We start from the raw sequence: 12,459 nt of genomic DNA, 5'->3' as shown, positions 1-12,459 counted from the left end.
TAGCAAAATTCTTTAAATAAACTTTAATTAAGAAAGTAACAGTAATTCTAATTTGCATTATATTCATTAGTAATTATTATAAGAGGTTAATTGAATTTTTTAAAATTTAATCAATAATCAATATGAATGATATGTCTTGCTACATGGGATGTCCTTATTATAAGCCTCCATAATGCTATTATTGTATCAAAATCATATAAGAGTAAGTCTTTCAGGGAACTCCCGATTTAATTAAATCAAAGATACTTACAAGATAACTTTACCATCGAAAAAGATAATAAATAATATTTGAATTTAACTTCCTAAATAGGATGTGCCAACCCTTAACACTTATTATATAGGAATCACTAATTTAATAAAATTACGGATTCCCTAATTAGGGAATTCTTGTATATATATATATATATATATAAGAATTTTCCTATTAGAATGTCTTAATGGTTTTTCTATAAGAACATCACTTCTCAATCTTCGGATTGCTTCACGCGTTGAGATGTAAAATTATTTTCAAATTTAAACGAGCTCAAATATAGTTCATTTTGCTCTTCTAAGATTTTAGTACATCATTCAATCCATTTGGAGCATAAAGAAATTTCTAAATCTTAGTCCTTCAATAGATTAAAGAGCTGATAACAGATTTTCTGATGGAAAGTTTATCAAAATGTTCTTATAAGATATTAACCGTATACATATAAATAAATATATATATATATATATATATATATGGTTTTGTTATATAGAAAATCAAGTTTACTCCATAAGGAAATATCCTAATGCCATATATTATTTTGGGAACGGCTAATTTTGCTCCAAAGTGGACGCTTTATCACTTAACATGTTTACAAGGTGAACCTATCTACTTTGAAGCAAAATTAGCTTTTCCAAAATGATATTTGGCATTATGCTCTTACGTAATGTTGTGAATTTGATCTTATCTATAATAAACTATATACGTGTATTTATTTGGATAAGAAGATCAAGTCTTTAATTGAACATAATAAATAAATTGTTTAGGAAGAAAATTTCATTTAGATCTTTTCAATTTTTTCATACTTTCGTGCTTTTAAAATCATCATTAACTTCCCTTTTGTTTAATAAATTATTAAGGCAGATTTATCTGTTATTTTTTACCAGTAAATTTTAACTATTAAAGGTTAAAATTGTATTGTCACAAAATTATTTAATTATAAAACATCAATCTTTTATAAATAAGAAAAAAATTCTATAACTAAAGTGTTAGGTCTGTTTTGATAAATATAAAAAATTAAAAAATATTAATGATGATTTTTTAAAAATATAGGAATTTAAATATAATTAAAACAAAATCAAAAGATTCTAAATGAAAATTGCTCATTATTTAATTATATTTGAATATGTCAAAATTGGGGTGATTACATTTTTAGCCCTTAAATTTAAAATGTCGCAAATAAAAATTCTGAACTGTCAAGTTGTCGCAATTTTATTCAATTGAACTTTTTGGCTAAAAAAGATTATTAATAGTAAAATGTAATTTGTACCAATTTAAATTCTTTAATTTTAATTTTCGGTAAGCTAGATCTCTAATTTTAATATATATAAAACTTGCATTTTATTACTTTTTATTGATTAAAATATGGTTGAACTAACTTGCCATATTTTCAAATTTCAGAGCCACATATACAGCTATCTCAAATTAAAGGTCTGGCATAGTGGGCTTTTTATTGTGAGCTTCACTGTCACTTAATTTAAAAAAAAAAAAAAAAGACAAAAGACAAAACAAAACAAAACAAAACAAAACAAAAACAAAAATCAAAAAACAAAAAATAAAAACAAAAACATAATTTCGAACTAAATTGCCATATTTTTAAATTTGAGGGACACTATGTCAGATTAGAGGTTTGCCATAGTGGGCTTTTTATTGTGAGCTACAAATACATATTTTGAGCTTCATTGTCATTTAATTAAAAGAAAAAAAAAATCAAAACAAAACACGATTTTTTTTTTCTTCGTATTTTTTTTATTTTGCTTTAATATATTCATCTTTCATTTAACATGAAAATCAGCAATTGAGATGAAAAAATATACCGATTAACTTATAAAGCCAAATCTGAAAATTTTTTTATTTTAAATGTTGTTTTCGTGTTGAATAATCAAAACAATATTTTTAGGGATGTATTAATGTATTTTGCCCACCATTCAGCTGGCGATTTTCTCCACTTTTTTTTTTTTTTTTGGGTAAATGAGAAAAAAATGTTCACCATAAAGATTTTGAAACTCATATTAAAAAGCCCATTATAGCAAAACTCTTAATCAAAGTACCTACAAAGCATCTTTAAATACCTATAAGCAAGATTCAAAAATTTGGAATCAATGAAAATATCAAAAATTTAAAATATAGAAATTTCAATAAAAATATAGAAAAATATCAAATATTAATAAAAATTTATAAAAAAATTATAAAAATTTACTTAAAAAAGTAAAAAAAATTTTGAAACTTTAAAATTAGCTTATTTAATTAATCAATTATCAAATGATTATAAAAATTACAAAAATATTAAATAGATATTATATTTCTCTTATTCAATTCAATTTATAATAAACGGTAATTATCATAAATAAATTATTATTAATAAAAAATGTAAAAAAAAATATATATATATATATATATATATATATTTGATAAAATTGCTTATTAATTATGATAAAATAATTATTATAATTAATTATATTTCATAAATATTATCTCAATACTCATAAATTTTTAGATAGTTAAAATTATTGATCTATTACTTGTATTTGGAGATGTGAATATAAAAAATAATTATTAAAAGCTGTATCTTATTAATAATTTTTTAAAGAATTATTAATATATCGACCATAAGGATTGTGCATTAAATGTAACTATTTTTTATGTTTATCATAATATATATATATATATATATATTATCAATATATAAAACCTATTAAGATTACTCAATTTAATTTATTCCATTTTATTATATCATAAAATATTTGAAAGATAATTTAAAGCTAAAACAAATTATCATTAAATTTAATTTAATAAAATAATTTATTAAACATTAATAATATTTATCAATTTTTTATTAAAAAATTTATATATATTTTTAAAATTTATATAAATTTTAAAAATTTATATAAAAATTTTTAAAAATTCAATAAATATTATTAATTTTTTAATTAAATTATTAAAAATTTGATAGGAACATTTTAATAAAATTTCTATAAAAATTTTGATAAATTTTTAAAAATTTCAATAAATATTATAAAAAATTTGTTTATTTTTATTTAGCACCGTAAATTTTTTATAATGATTTAAAATTTAAAAATTTCAATGAAAATTTTAAATATTTAAAATTTTACTGTAGTTGCAAATATTTTTAAATATTCATCTCCGTAGGGTGGAAAGAAATTTCCGTACTGTGAATAGTATCGCTCAAGTAAGTAGGTACACCCAATCAAATTCCAATAAATAGTTTCTGGCCCACATCAAATTTAGGTAAAGCAACAAAACCACAACTACTCTTATCTAAAACAAAGACTTTTTTCATTTTAGTAGGCATCCATTACCCCTTTCTCTTTAAAAAGTAAATTACGTAAAAGTCATTATTTTGTTTCTAACTTTCAATTCATACACTAGAAATGTGCTTTTCATGACAATTTATGAAATATATATGCTTTTTTAATCTCTTATCAAAAACTTTAAGAGTCAAAACTAGTTTCATTTATTTACATGAAAAATAAAATAAAATAAAAAATAGATTCACTCTGCTAGTCTCAACTCCTCGTCCCTATCTTTAATTCAATTGGTATATCTTATATTCTCCACTTCACTGGCTATTAAACCATGAAAGAATAATAATGAATAAGGATTTTGAAATTTGAAAATCTTAAGAATATATTTGTACCAACTACTAACTAGGAACAAACCCTCACATTAATGAAACATTTCTTTTAAAAATCAAGAAGACTTTAATATCTTTTTGTCATTTTTTGGTGACCTCATCACTGTTTGTGTTTTTATTTTTAATGTTTGTGTACACCTGTTTAAGGGCCAAGCCAGGAATATCATAAGTAGAATCAAAGTTATGGGTTTAAGCAATTCTTTATGCTTAAAAAATTAAAAATTCTTATCCATTGCAAATATTAATAAATTTAAATATTTTTTACACAGATAATTTAAATATTTAACTATACGAAAGAATTCTCAGTTGAATTCTATAACTATTTACTATAATTTTTTACATCATATGGGGTCTTATTATATGATGGATTAATGCAAGGAACAATGTTTTTTTTCTAAAAATAAAAAATAAAAATAAAACCAAGGAACAACGTTAGACGATGTATTCTTTTTTTAGCCAAATGAAAGACACCCACAAAAATAAATTATTAAAATACAAAAAAAAAATAGAATCAAAATATATATGTCCAATATTAAGAAAATAAAATGTTAAATAGTAAATTCAAAAGCATGAATATTGGTAACTTAGCGCATAATTATGCTAATATCTATTAATTGACCTATTTAAGTTTATAATTTTCATTATTGTGCAAAATGTTTATAAATTTAATATCTTATATTCAAATTAATTAAGTTTATAATTTAGATTGATAAATATTTTTATGTTAAGTAGATTGAAAAACACTTATTGATATATTAAAAAAAAGGATGGATTTGATTAAATCCAAAAACTAATGGATAAATTGATAAGAAACTATAATTTTGATAAAGAAAAAAGAGAGATTTAAGTTTCACCATCACCTGATCAAAAATCATATAAATTTCCTAAATTTTCATTTAATAAGGGTTTGCGAATTTTCATTTTTATTTATTTTTAAAAATAATTTAATAATAAAACTACTAGTTAAAAAATTAGAGTTTGAATCACTCTTATCTAAAATCAAAACAAAGGTAAATTCATCAAGATTTTTACACAATTAGGTCTGCTTTTACATCATTTACCTTATTGTGTGTTGCGTCGAAAGATAAAAGGGTAAATTGTAAACTTTAGAAATGGACTAAAGAAGTAAATATACATAAATTACAAAATTGAGGTTGGTCTTTTTATATTTACCTTAATTTTTTTAAAAAAAATATGACATCATAAATAGACTTTTTGGTACATAATATCCTTCTTCCTTTTTTTTTTTTTCTTTTTTTTTTTTTGGTGGGCAATGTGGTACATAAATCTCTCTCCTAAATAAAAATGCTCACCATCAATACTGTCAATCTTTCATCATTAAGTCGGTATATGGAACGGAAAACAGTAGCAAAGACAATCAAAATTATGAGAAAGAATGACCCAAAAATAGGAGTTGCAAAACCTTCAATTAATATCCTTAATAATATTTCACCGTCCAAAATTCCCACATCCCCAAGAGTCCCCAAAACAAATCAGAACAAATCACAGCGGTTGTTGTAACTTGTAACCTACCAAAACAAACGTGCCTGACAGCAATAACCATCTTTCCTGTTTTTTCATCTCCCTGTAAATCACAGAGTCATGAAAAAGATACTAAAATAAGAGGAAAAAGAGAGACAGAGATAGAGAGTGTGTTAGAGACAGCACCCTTTGGCTGGCTCAATGAGAAACCAAAGGGAAAACTGTCACTGTTTTGGAAAGCTCAGGAAAAGTACCTGATTTCCAATCATGCTACTTTTCAGGTTTTTAGCAGATCTTTCATATATTTGTAATAAAATAAAATAAAAGAAAAAAAAAAGTTTTTCTTTGGAAATTTTCGACGGAAAATGGTTGGTATTTGTTTGATTTAATTATAGAGTATGAATTTCCCTGCTTTTTCTTCTGTTTTACGCATTGGGTGTTTATTGGGTTTCAGTTTTCCGTTTATGTGCAGGAGTTTCAGGGGTGTTGCTCTCCTTCCTGAATTTAGGGTTTTGTTTGGGAGGTCTTTGGTTTGGCAACTTTAAATGCAAAGCAGTACTTACATTCCGTCTTGGGTCTCTGGTATTGTCGCATGCATGGGGTGAGTTTATTTTGGTTTCTTCTTCGGGTATTTTATCTATTTATTTTTTTCCGGTGTTCTTGGATGTGTTTGGTAACGGAGAAAATAAAGGAAAATGAAATAAAATATAAGATCTTTAATCTGGTTTTATTCCTTTTTTTTTTTTTTTTTGGGTGAATCTGTTTTTTCTTTTTATTAGGAAAATTTGAACTGGGTTTCTCATATTCGATTTCCTTAAGTTATTATATGATTTTTTTTTTTTTTTTTTGGGGGGGGGGGGGGGAATATGAGTTTTTATATGATTCGTAGCTTAGTAAAGAATAAAAAATAATAGGCTTTCTCGTTATCCAGACTCTCAAAAGAAACAAAAGTCTGATATCTTCTATGATTTTGTAACCATTTAAATGAAGTCGGGGGAACTTATCTCTTTCTGGGAACGAGAAATAAAATATTCAAACATCTAATCTGTATTTACGATTAGTTAACTTTCTAGGGAGCCAAACATGGGCTTAAGATTTTCTTCTGTAGCTTGTGTTTCTTTAGCTTGGTTTGGAAGCTTCGTACTTCTGTTTGCTTGTTTCTTAAGCGAGCGTGTGTAAGTGTACAGGGAGATATTTGGGGCTTTTTTTATTTTGTCATTCTTTGCTTCAAGTCTTAGGTGTTTGGTTATAGCATTCATGTTTGGTTTTGGATGGAATTCTAGAGGCGCTATGTATTCTAAATGTTGTTTGTTGTCCCAAACGGAGAGATGCTTTGGGAAGAAACCTTGCTGCTCATTTTTAGTGTTTTCTGGAGCTTATTTTCGAGCTCTTGTGCGTCTAATTGTGGAGAAGGTCGAGGATAAATGGAGGGGAGTTTTCAGTGTAAGAGAAAACAAATATACGTTGCTATTTTTCTTTCTGGTTAATGTCTAGTAATATTAGGGACCTGGATTTTCTTGTGCTTTATAAGGAAATTTTCCAGAACCTTTTTTCTCTGCATAAGGCTTGTGGATAAGTTTACCAGAAGCCTGGGAATTATGAATGATATCTGTTAGTATCTTTAATACAATGGGAATTTATGGTTGTAAGTTTTCACACTTCTTACCAAATGAGCATAAAATATGATGTGATGACCATGTCATTGGAGTTTGTTCATTTCATGTATTTCATATGGCTTAGCAGTTTGAACTTTTTTCTGAAGTTGTGTATTATCAGCAGTTCATATTACTCTTTCCATAGAAATTTTTTTTTTTTGGGTTTATATTGAAAAATATTATTTGATTTTATATTTCCAAATGAGCATAAAGTCTGATGTCACAACAATGTGATTACTGATTAGAGTTTGTTCGTTTCATCTATTTCATATGGTGATCAGTTGTTTGAACTTTTCTCTGAAGTTGTGTATTATCAGCAGTTTATGTTATTGTTTCTGTATAAAAATAAATAAATAAATAAATATTTCCAAGGAGAAAAATGTTAATTGATCTTTGGTGGAATTTAAGCACTTATTTGACTTTGGTAAAATGCATGTCGCTTGGTTATTTCATTTATTTTTTCTGCTTCTTGCATTGTCTGAAGTGAATACTCTGTCTTTTGTAGTTACTATCATTTTATATTATTTACTACTTCTTGTTCTCTTTTTACAATCCTGTAACATAGTCTCGCGCTTGAATTAGTAGATTAAGTTGATAAGGGGTGTTAATCATTTTTGTGGTCAAACCTGATTCAAAACAGAGCAGAGGCTGTCTTGGATGCTTTACCAAACCCACACTAATTATTGCGGTGGATGAGCCATCAAAGGGACTGAAAATTCAAGGTCGAGCAGTGAGAAAATCTAGCGTATCGGAGGATATCTGGAGCTCTAGCACTCTTGATATGGACAACAGTGCACTCCAGTCCCAAAGAAGTATCTCATTAATTAGCACATCAAACCAGGCCCTTGATCCCCAGAGTACTTCTACCAGCACTCTCAACCCTCCCGAATTTGTAAATCATGGCAAGTTTATGTTACTGGCATCTCATCTTTTTTGGCTATTAACTTGTCTTGCCAATTAAACTGGTTTTTGTGTGTTGCATTGGATTTGGCTATGTCATCCTTCTATCCTTGAGGTCACCTACTTTTAGCTTTCAAATTGACAAAAACCTGCACTTAGCATCGGTTTTCATTATTAGTTATAGGCTTATAGCTTTTATTAGACATGGTTCAAAAACCAAACCTTGTAGGAGAAAGAGCTGCGTGCCTGTTGTAAGGTTTGAGCAGTGTTGATATTTGCCAATTTTTTCTCTTCAATAACATGAACAAAGGACCATGTTTTTACATTTTTTTTTCACCCCTTTCTTGCTCAAAATCTGCATTTTCTATTTGTGCAGAAGTAGCCAATTTAATCGTTGTCTAGTCTTACAGAAGGAGAGAAATTGGTGTAGAAGTCTGACTGGAATAAACCTCCAAATTGAGATAAAGCTTTAAGTTTCAGAACTTCAGACTATATTCTGTACATTGAACTTTTACAAAAGTTATCTCAAAATAATAACCTAGAATCTTTAAGCTCTGTGAAGAAAAACCTTTTTATTAAGCAATGCGTTTAGTATAATCCTTCATGGTGAAGTAAGCTTGAAACAAACCAAAGAAGTAAAATAAAATAAAATGCAGAAGTAGTTTAAAATATCAAAATAACGAGAAATGGCTTCTGCCTTGTCAAGCATTACTAAGTTGTTGCATCAGAAATGAATAATATGTTTTTGGTGCTCCTTCAAAACTGCTGCATACATTTCGTCCAGTGCATCTAACAAAATCAATGGATTCAGGTCTTCTTCTATGGAACCAAACAAGGCAACAATGGGTAGGAAATAAAAATTCTCAGAAACGGCCACAAAATCGAAAACCCAGGATGAGGTTATTTTTATTTATTTATTTACCTTTTTTAACTGTACAAAGTGGTCAATCTTAGTTGACAATTTCATTTCTTTTTCCCCCTCCCCCCAAATGTCAATTTTCATTGTTGCACCTCATGAGTTTTCAAGATGAATATTTTAGGTTATTGGTGATGGTATTTTCTCAGAAGCTGGATAATAATCATTTTCATCTATTGTTAATTTTGTTGCTCAACTTCCTGAGGTACCAAGATGCATGCGTTGGGTTATTGAATAAGACATGGTTTGTAGGCAATATTATTTGCCCAGATTTTGTGCTTGACCAGTTTCTAGTATGTTATCACCTTTTCCCAATTATTATAGATTGATAGTGATGAAGGTTTCATCTTCTTCTTCGTTTTTCTTCTTTCTTGTTTCCTTTTTTGAATTTTATAGAAAATTCTCCATTGCACTGGTTATATTGTTGAATGAGCAAGTGCACAAAAATCTTTTCAAGTATCAGCTTTCTCGTCTTCTATCAGAGCCTACTGTATTTGTATATGATTTTCCATTCTGTACTACAGTTGGAACGCTACATATGAGAGTTTACTTGGAACCAGCAAGTATTTTCCTCAACCCATCCCTCTTGCTGTAAGTTTGCTCTGCCTCCAGGTTGTTTGCTGCACTATTTTGCTACTTATTAGACATGTTAGCCTTCGGTTTCTTGATGTTTCAAACATATTTTTAACAGGAGATGGTTGACTTTCTCGTCGATGTTTGGGATCAGGAGGGTTTGTATGATTGAGCAACCAAAACCTCGAAAACTTTAAAATGATTTTAAGTCTCTCTTTCTCTCACCATGTAAGTCCTTGGGTTCTAAATGGATATGTATTGGTACCAATTTCGCTTGGTCATCATTTGTCCAGTTTCATTTCTATTAGGCTCCTCTGGTTGAAATCAGAAAATGCATTTGTGCCGCCTACTCAGGTGTAAACTTATCGCTCACTGGTCATTCAAAAAGATTTCAGTGAGAGTATATTGTATTTATTATTATTGTTATAATTTTGGTTTTGCTTTTTATCACTAGAAGGCTTTAAGTAAAGAAAGTAAACCCCTTCAATGATATTGGTGATAAATGGTATAGGCTTCTTAAGCAGCAAATTTTGCTCTAATAAATGATTACAAAATAAACATAGAAGGTTGAAAGTGTTTTAAGTGAAGCATGGTGTTGCAGCAAAACTACGAACAATTCATTTTCTTGCAAAAGACCGAAGAAAATGCTGTTTTGTAAACAAAACAATAACTCGTATTTTTTCCTAAATGCTTTTTTATAATATTCCCAACTGCTCGAGCTCAGGCCAACACCAGTTTCTGTATGAAAGATTGATCACAGCACTTATAACTCTTTTTCAGCTGTCTCCAGGCACTCTCTCTTGGACAATCCAGAGTCCAAATTTCCATATGCCAAAGATTTAGGTTTAAAAAAATAAAAAAAAAAAGCAACCTGCTTTGTGTTATTGCCATACTTCATGCCATCACGAAGCTCATACCAAAGAATGTTAAGAATGTAATTCTTAAAAGAAATTTGTTTTTTCAAGAAATAAAAAATGAAATTCTTGAAGGTTATGTTTCGTTAGTGCAAGTTTAAAGGCATATTAACTCTCATGAATAAGTTTTTTGAGATTCAGTTTATAGAGAAACAATTTTATTCTCTTGTATTTGTTTAGTAATTAAAATTTTAGGACTTGAATGCTACAAAAAAAATTAAAATATACATGTATATTGTGTATTAAAATTAAAGATGAAATTATCTATTAAAAAAAAAAAGAAAAAAAAAAAGGGCTTTCTCTTTATTCGGCTGGCGAGACTTTTAGCTAGCGTGGTCCTCAAACCCTCTATTTTGGTTATGACTTGGGTCCTGATCGAATATGACATTAACTTTGTCCAGACCATTCTATTTAAGAGCAGGGTAAGGACTGAGCAATCTCTAGTGGGCCGGGCAATGGATTCCCTACCCCGTCTTGTCTAATTCCATTTAATTTTAGGAATATAATTACAAATTTTTAATTATAAAGTATCATAAATATACATAAGCAAGAAATTTTTTGTCCCTCCTAAAACAGCATAGTTATAATATTCACAGTCTTTTCTACGTGAAGTTTTAAATTCAAGTAATTCTAATGATAAAAAATAAGTACACAAATCATTTCCTTAGTGGGGTGACTGATTGACAAACCATCTTAGTGGTCTATATTTTTTTTTTTTCCCTTACCTCAACCTGATTAAAACTTTTAGGATATATTTGGTATGCTGTATTATATTAATTTGTATTGTGTTAGTTGTGTTGTATTAATCTGTATTATAATAATTTGTACTGTATTATTATTATTATTATATGGTGTTTGATATATACTACACAATAAAATTGTATAAATTATACTGAATCATAATGTATTGTATTCGTTTTTATATTTTTCAAACAAAACTAAATAAATTGAAGGCTACAGAAGAGATTGGAGGCTACAGAAGATGACAAACAATTATAGACGGTTATGATGATGAGAAACAACAATCAGCAACAGTGAGATTTGTGGCCAAGAGGAGGGCGAGAGACAGCAGAATTCAGAGGAGAGCGAGAGCAAATGAGACAGAGTCACAATTTGTTTAGGAAATAAAATTTCAGCAAGGGTAATTTTTGGCAAAATTTCAGAAAGGCACTCAAACATTTAAGAATTAAGACAAAATGAGAAGTTTTTGCTTTTTAGAATAGGATAAATATAAAGGATAAAAAATTATTTTGTTAAGTATTAAGATTAAAAAACAAAGAAAGATAAAATGCATTATCACTTAAGATAAGTCAAATTAAGATATAAGTGAAAAAAAAAAAAAAAAAAAAAAAAAAAAAAAAAAACCCAAACAAACAGCCTCTTAGTTCGACTAGGTTTTGATGAGGTCCCCTTCATTTCAGGCTATATATACCTAATCTAACCTTTTTTTCTTTTTTTTTTCTTTTGGAATATGATAATATCAGAGGATGGACATACTTTAGCTCCATACTTGACTGAATTAACCTTATGGTTATTATCATCTAAATTATCTCCAATGAAAATAATCCTAATCAGCTTTATCAAGCAAAATATAATATTGAACTAATTCAACCCAAGTGAGATTTAAATTGATTTTTATTTTGTTGAAAATAAAACCAAAAAAAAAAAAAAAGACAAACTCTTAATAGTTTTAATGAATTTTAAAAAGTCTATGAAAATGTATTATCACTTAAAATAAATCAAATTACGATAAGTGGGGAAAAAAAAAAGTAGCCCTTTAATTCGATTAGGTTTTGATGAGATCCCCTCCTTTTTAGTTTATATATATACCTAATCAACTTTTTTTTTCTTTTGGAATATAATAATATTAAGGAATGGACATATTTTTAGTTCCAGACTTGATCGAATTAAGTGTAATAATCACTGTCATCTAGATTATCTCCAATATAAACAAACAATTGAACTCAAACTAAGTGAAAGATTAAAATTGACTTTTATTTTGTTGAAAAAAAAAAAAAAAGGCTACTCTAGCAAGGAAAAGAGCAACCCCTGAAATGTATGTGAGACTCAATATTAATAACTATTTGTGGTTTATTCAATTTTTTTAAAGTTGTTCA

At 27.7% G+C, this 12,459-nt stretch overlaps 1 protein-coding gene across 7 annotated transcripts; it reads left to right on the top strand.

Moving 5' to 3' along the window:
- The first annotated feature begins 5,229 nt into the window (after nucleotides 1-5,229).
- Nucleotides 5,230-9,878, top strand: LOC107409467 (uncharacterized). 7 transcript variants are annotated; one of them, XM_048476170.2, is made up of 6 exons: nucleotides 5,230-5,665; nucleotides 5,839-5,985; nucleotides 7,685-7,941; nucleotides 8,751-8,838; nucleotides 9,380-9,446; nucleotides 9,547-9,878. In XM_048476170.2, exons 2-6 carry the CDS (start codon nucleotides 5,930-5,932, stop codon nucleotides 9,598-9,600), a joined length of 522 nt encoding a protein of 173 aa, XP_048332127.1. In that variant the 5' UTR covers nucleotides 5,230-5,665; nucleotides 5,839-5,929; the 3' UTR covers nucleotides 9,601-9,878. The 7 variants fall into 7 exon arrangements, with proteins under 7 accessions (XP_048332127.1, XP_048332126.1, XP_048332124.1 ...); XM_048476169.2 differs by having other exon boundaries at nucleotides 5,230-5,752; XM_048476167.2 differs by having other exon boundaries at nucleotides 5,231-5,752; nucleotides 5,857-5,985.
- The last annotated feature ends 2,581 nt before the right edge of the window (nucleotides 9,879-12,459 follow it).

The sequence above is a fragment of the Ziziphus jujuba genome, chromosome 5 (genome assembly GCF_031755915.1).
Source record: "Ziziphus jujuba cultivar Dongzao chromosome 5, ASM3175591v1".
Lineage (NCBI taxonomy): Eukaryota > Viridiplantae > Streptophyta > Magnoliopsida > Rosales > Rhamnaceae > Ziziphus > Ziziphus jujuba.
Note: the sequence above shows the minus strand (reverse complement) of the source record. Positions and strands in the feature narration are given on the sequence as shown.

Bases quoted from the DNA above. Each gene is read 5' to 3' on its own strand.
- LOC107409467 (XM_048476165.2), top strand. From the start codon at position 6,642: ATGTTTGGTTTTGGATGGAATTCTAGAGGCGCTATGTATTCTAAATGT. The intron at 7,942-8,750 runs GCAAGTTTATGT...CAATGGATTCAG, and splicing joins TCCCGAATTTGTAAATCATG to GTCTTCTTCTATGGAACCAA. The intron at 8,839-9,379 runs GTTATTTTTATT...TCTGTACTACAG, and splicing joins AATCGAAAACCCAGGATGAG to TTGGAACGCTACATATGAGA.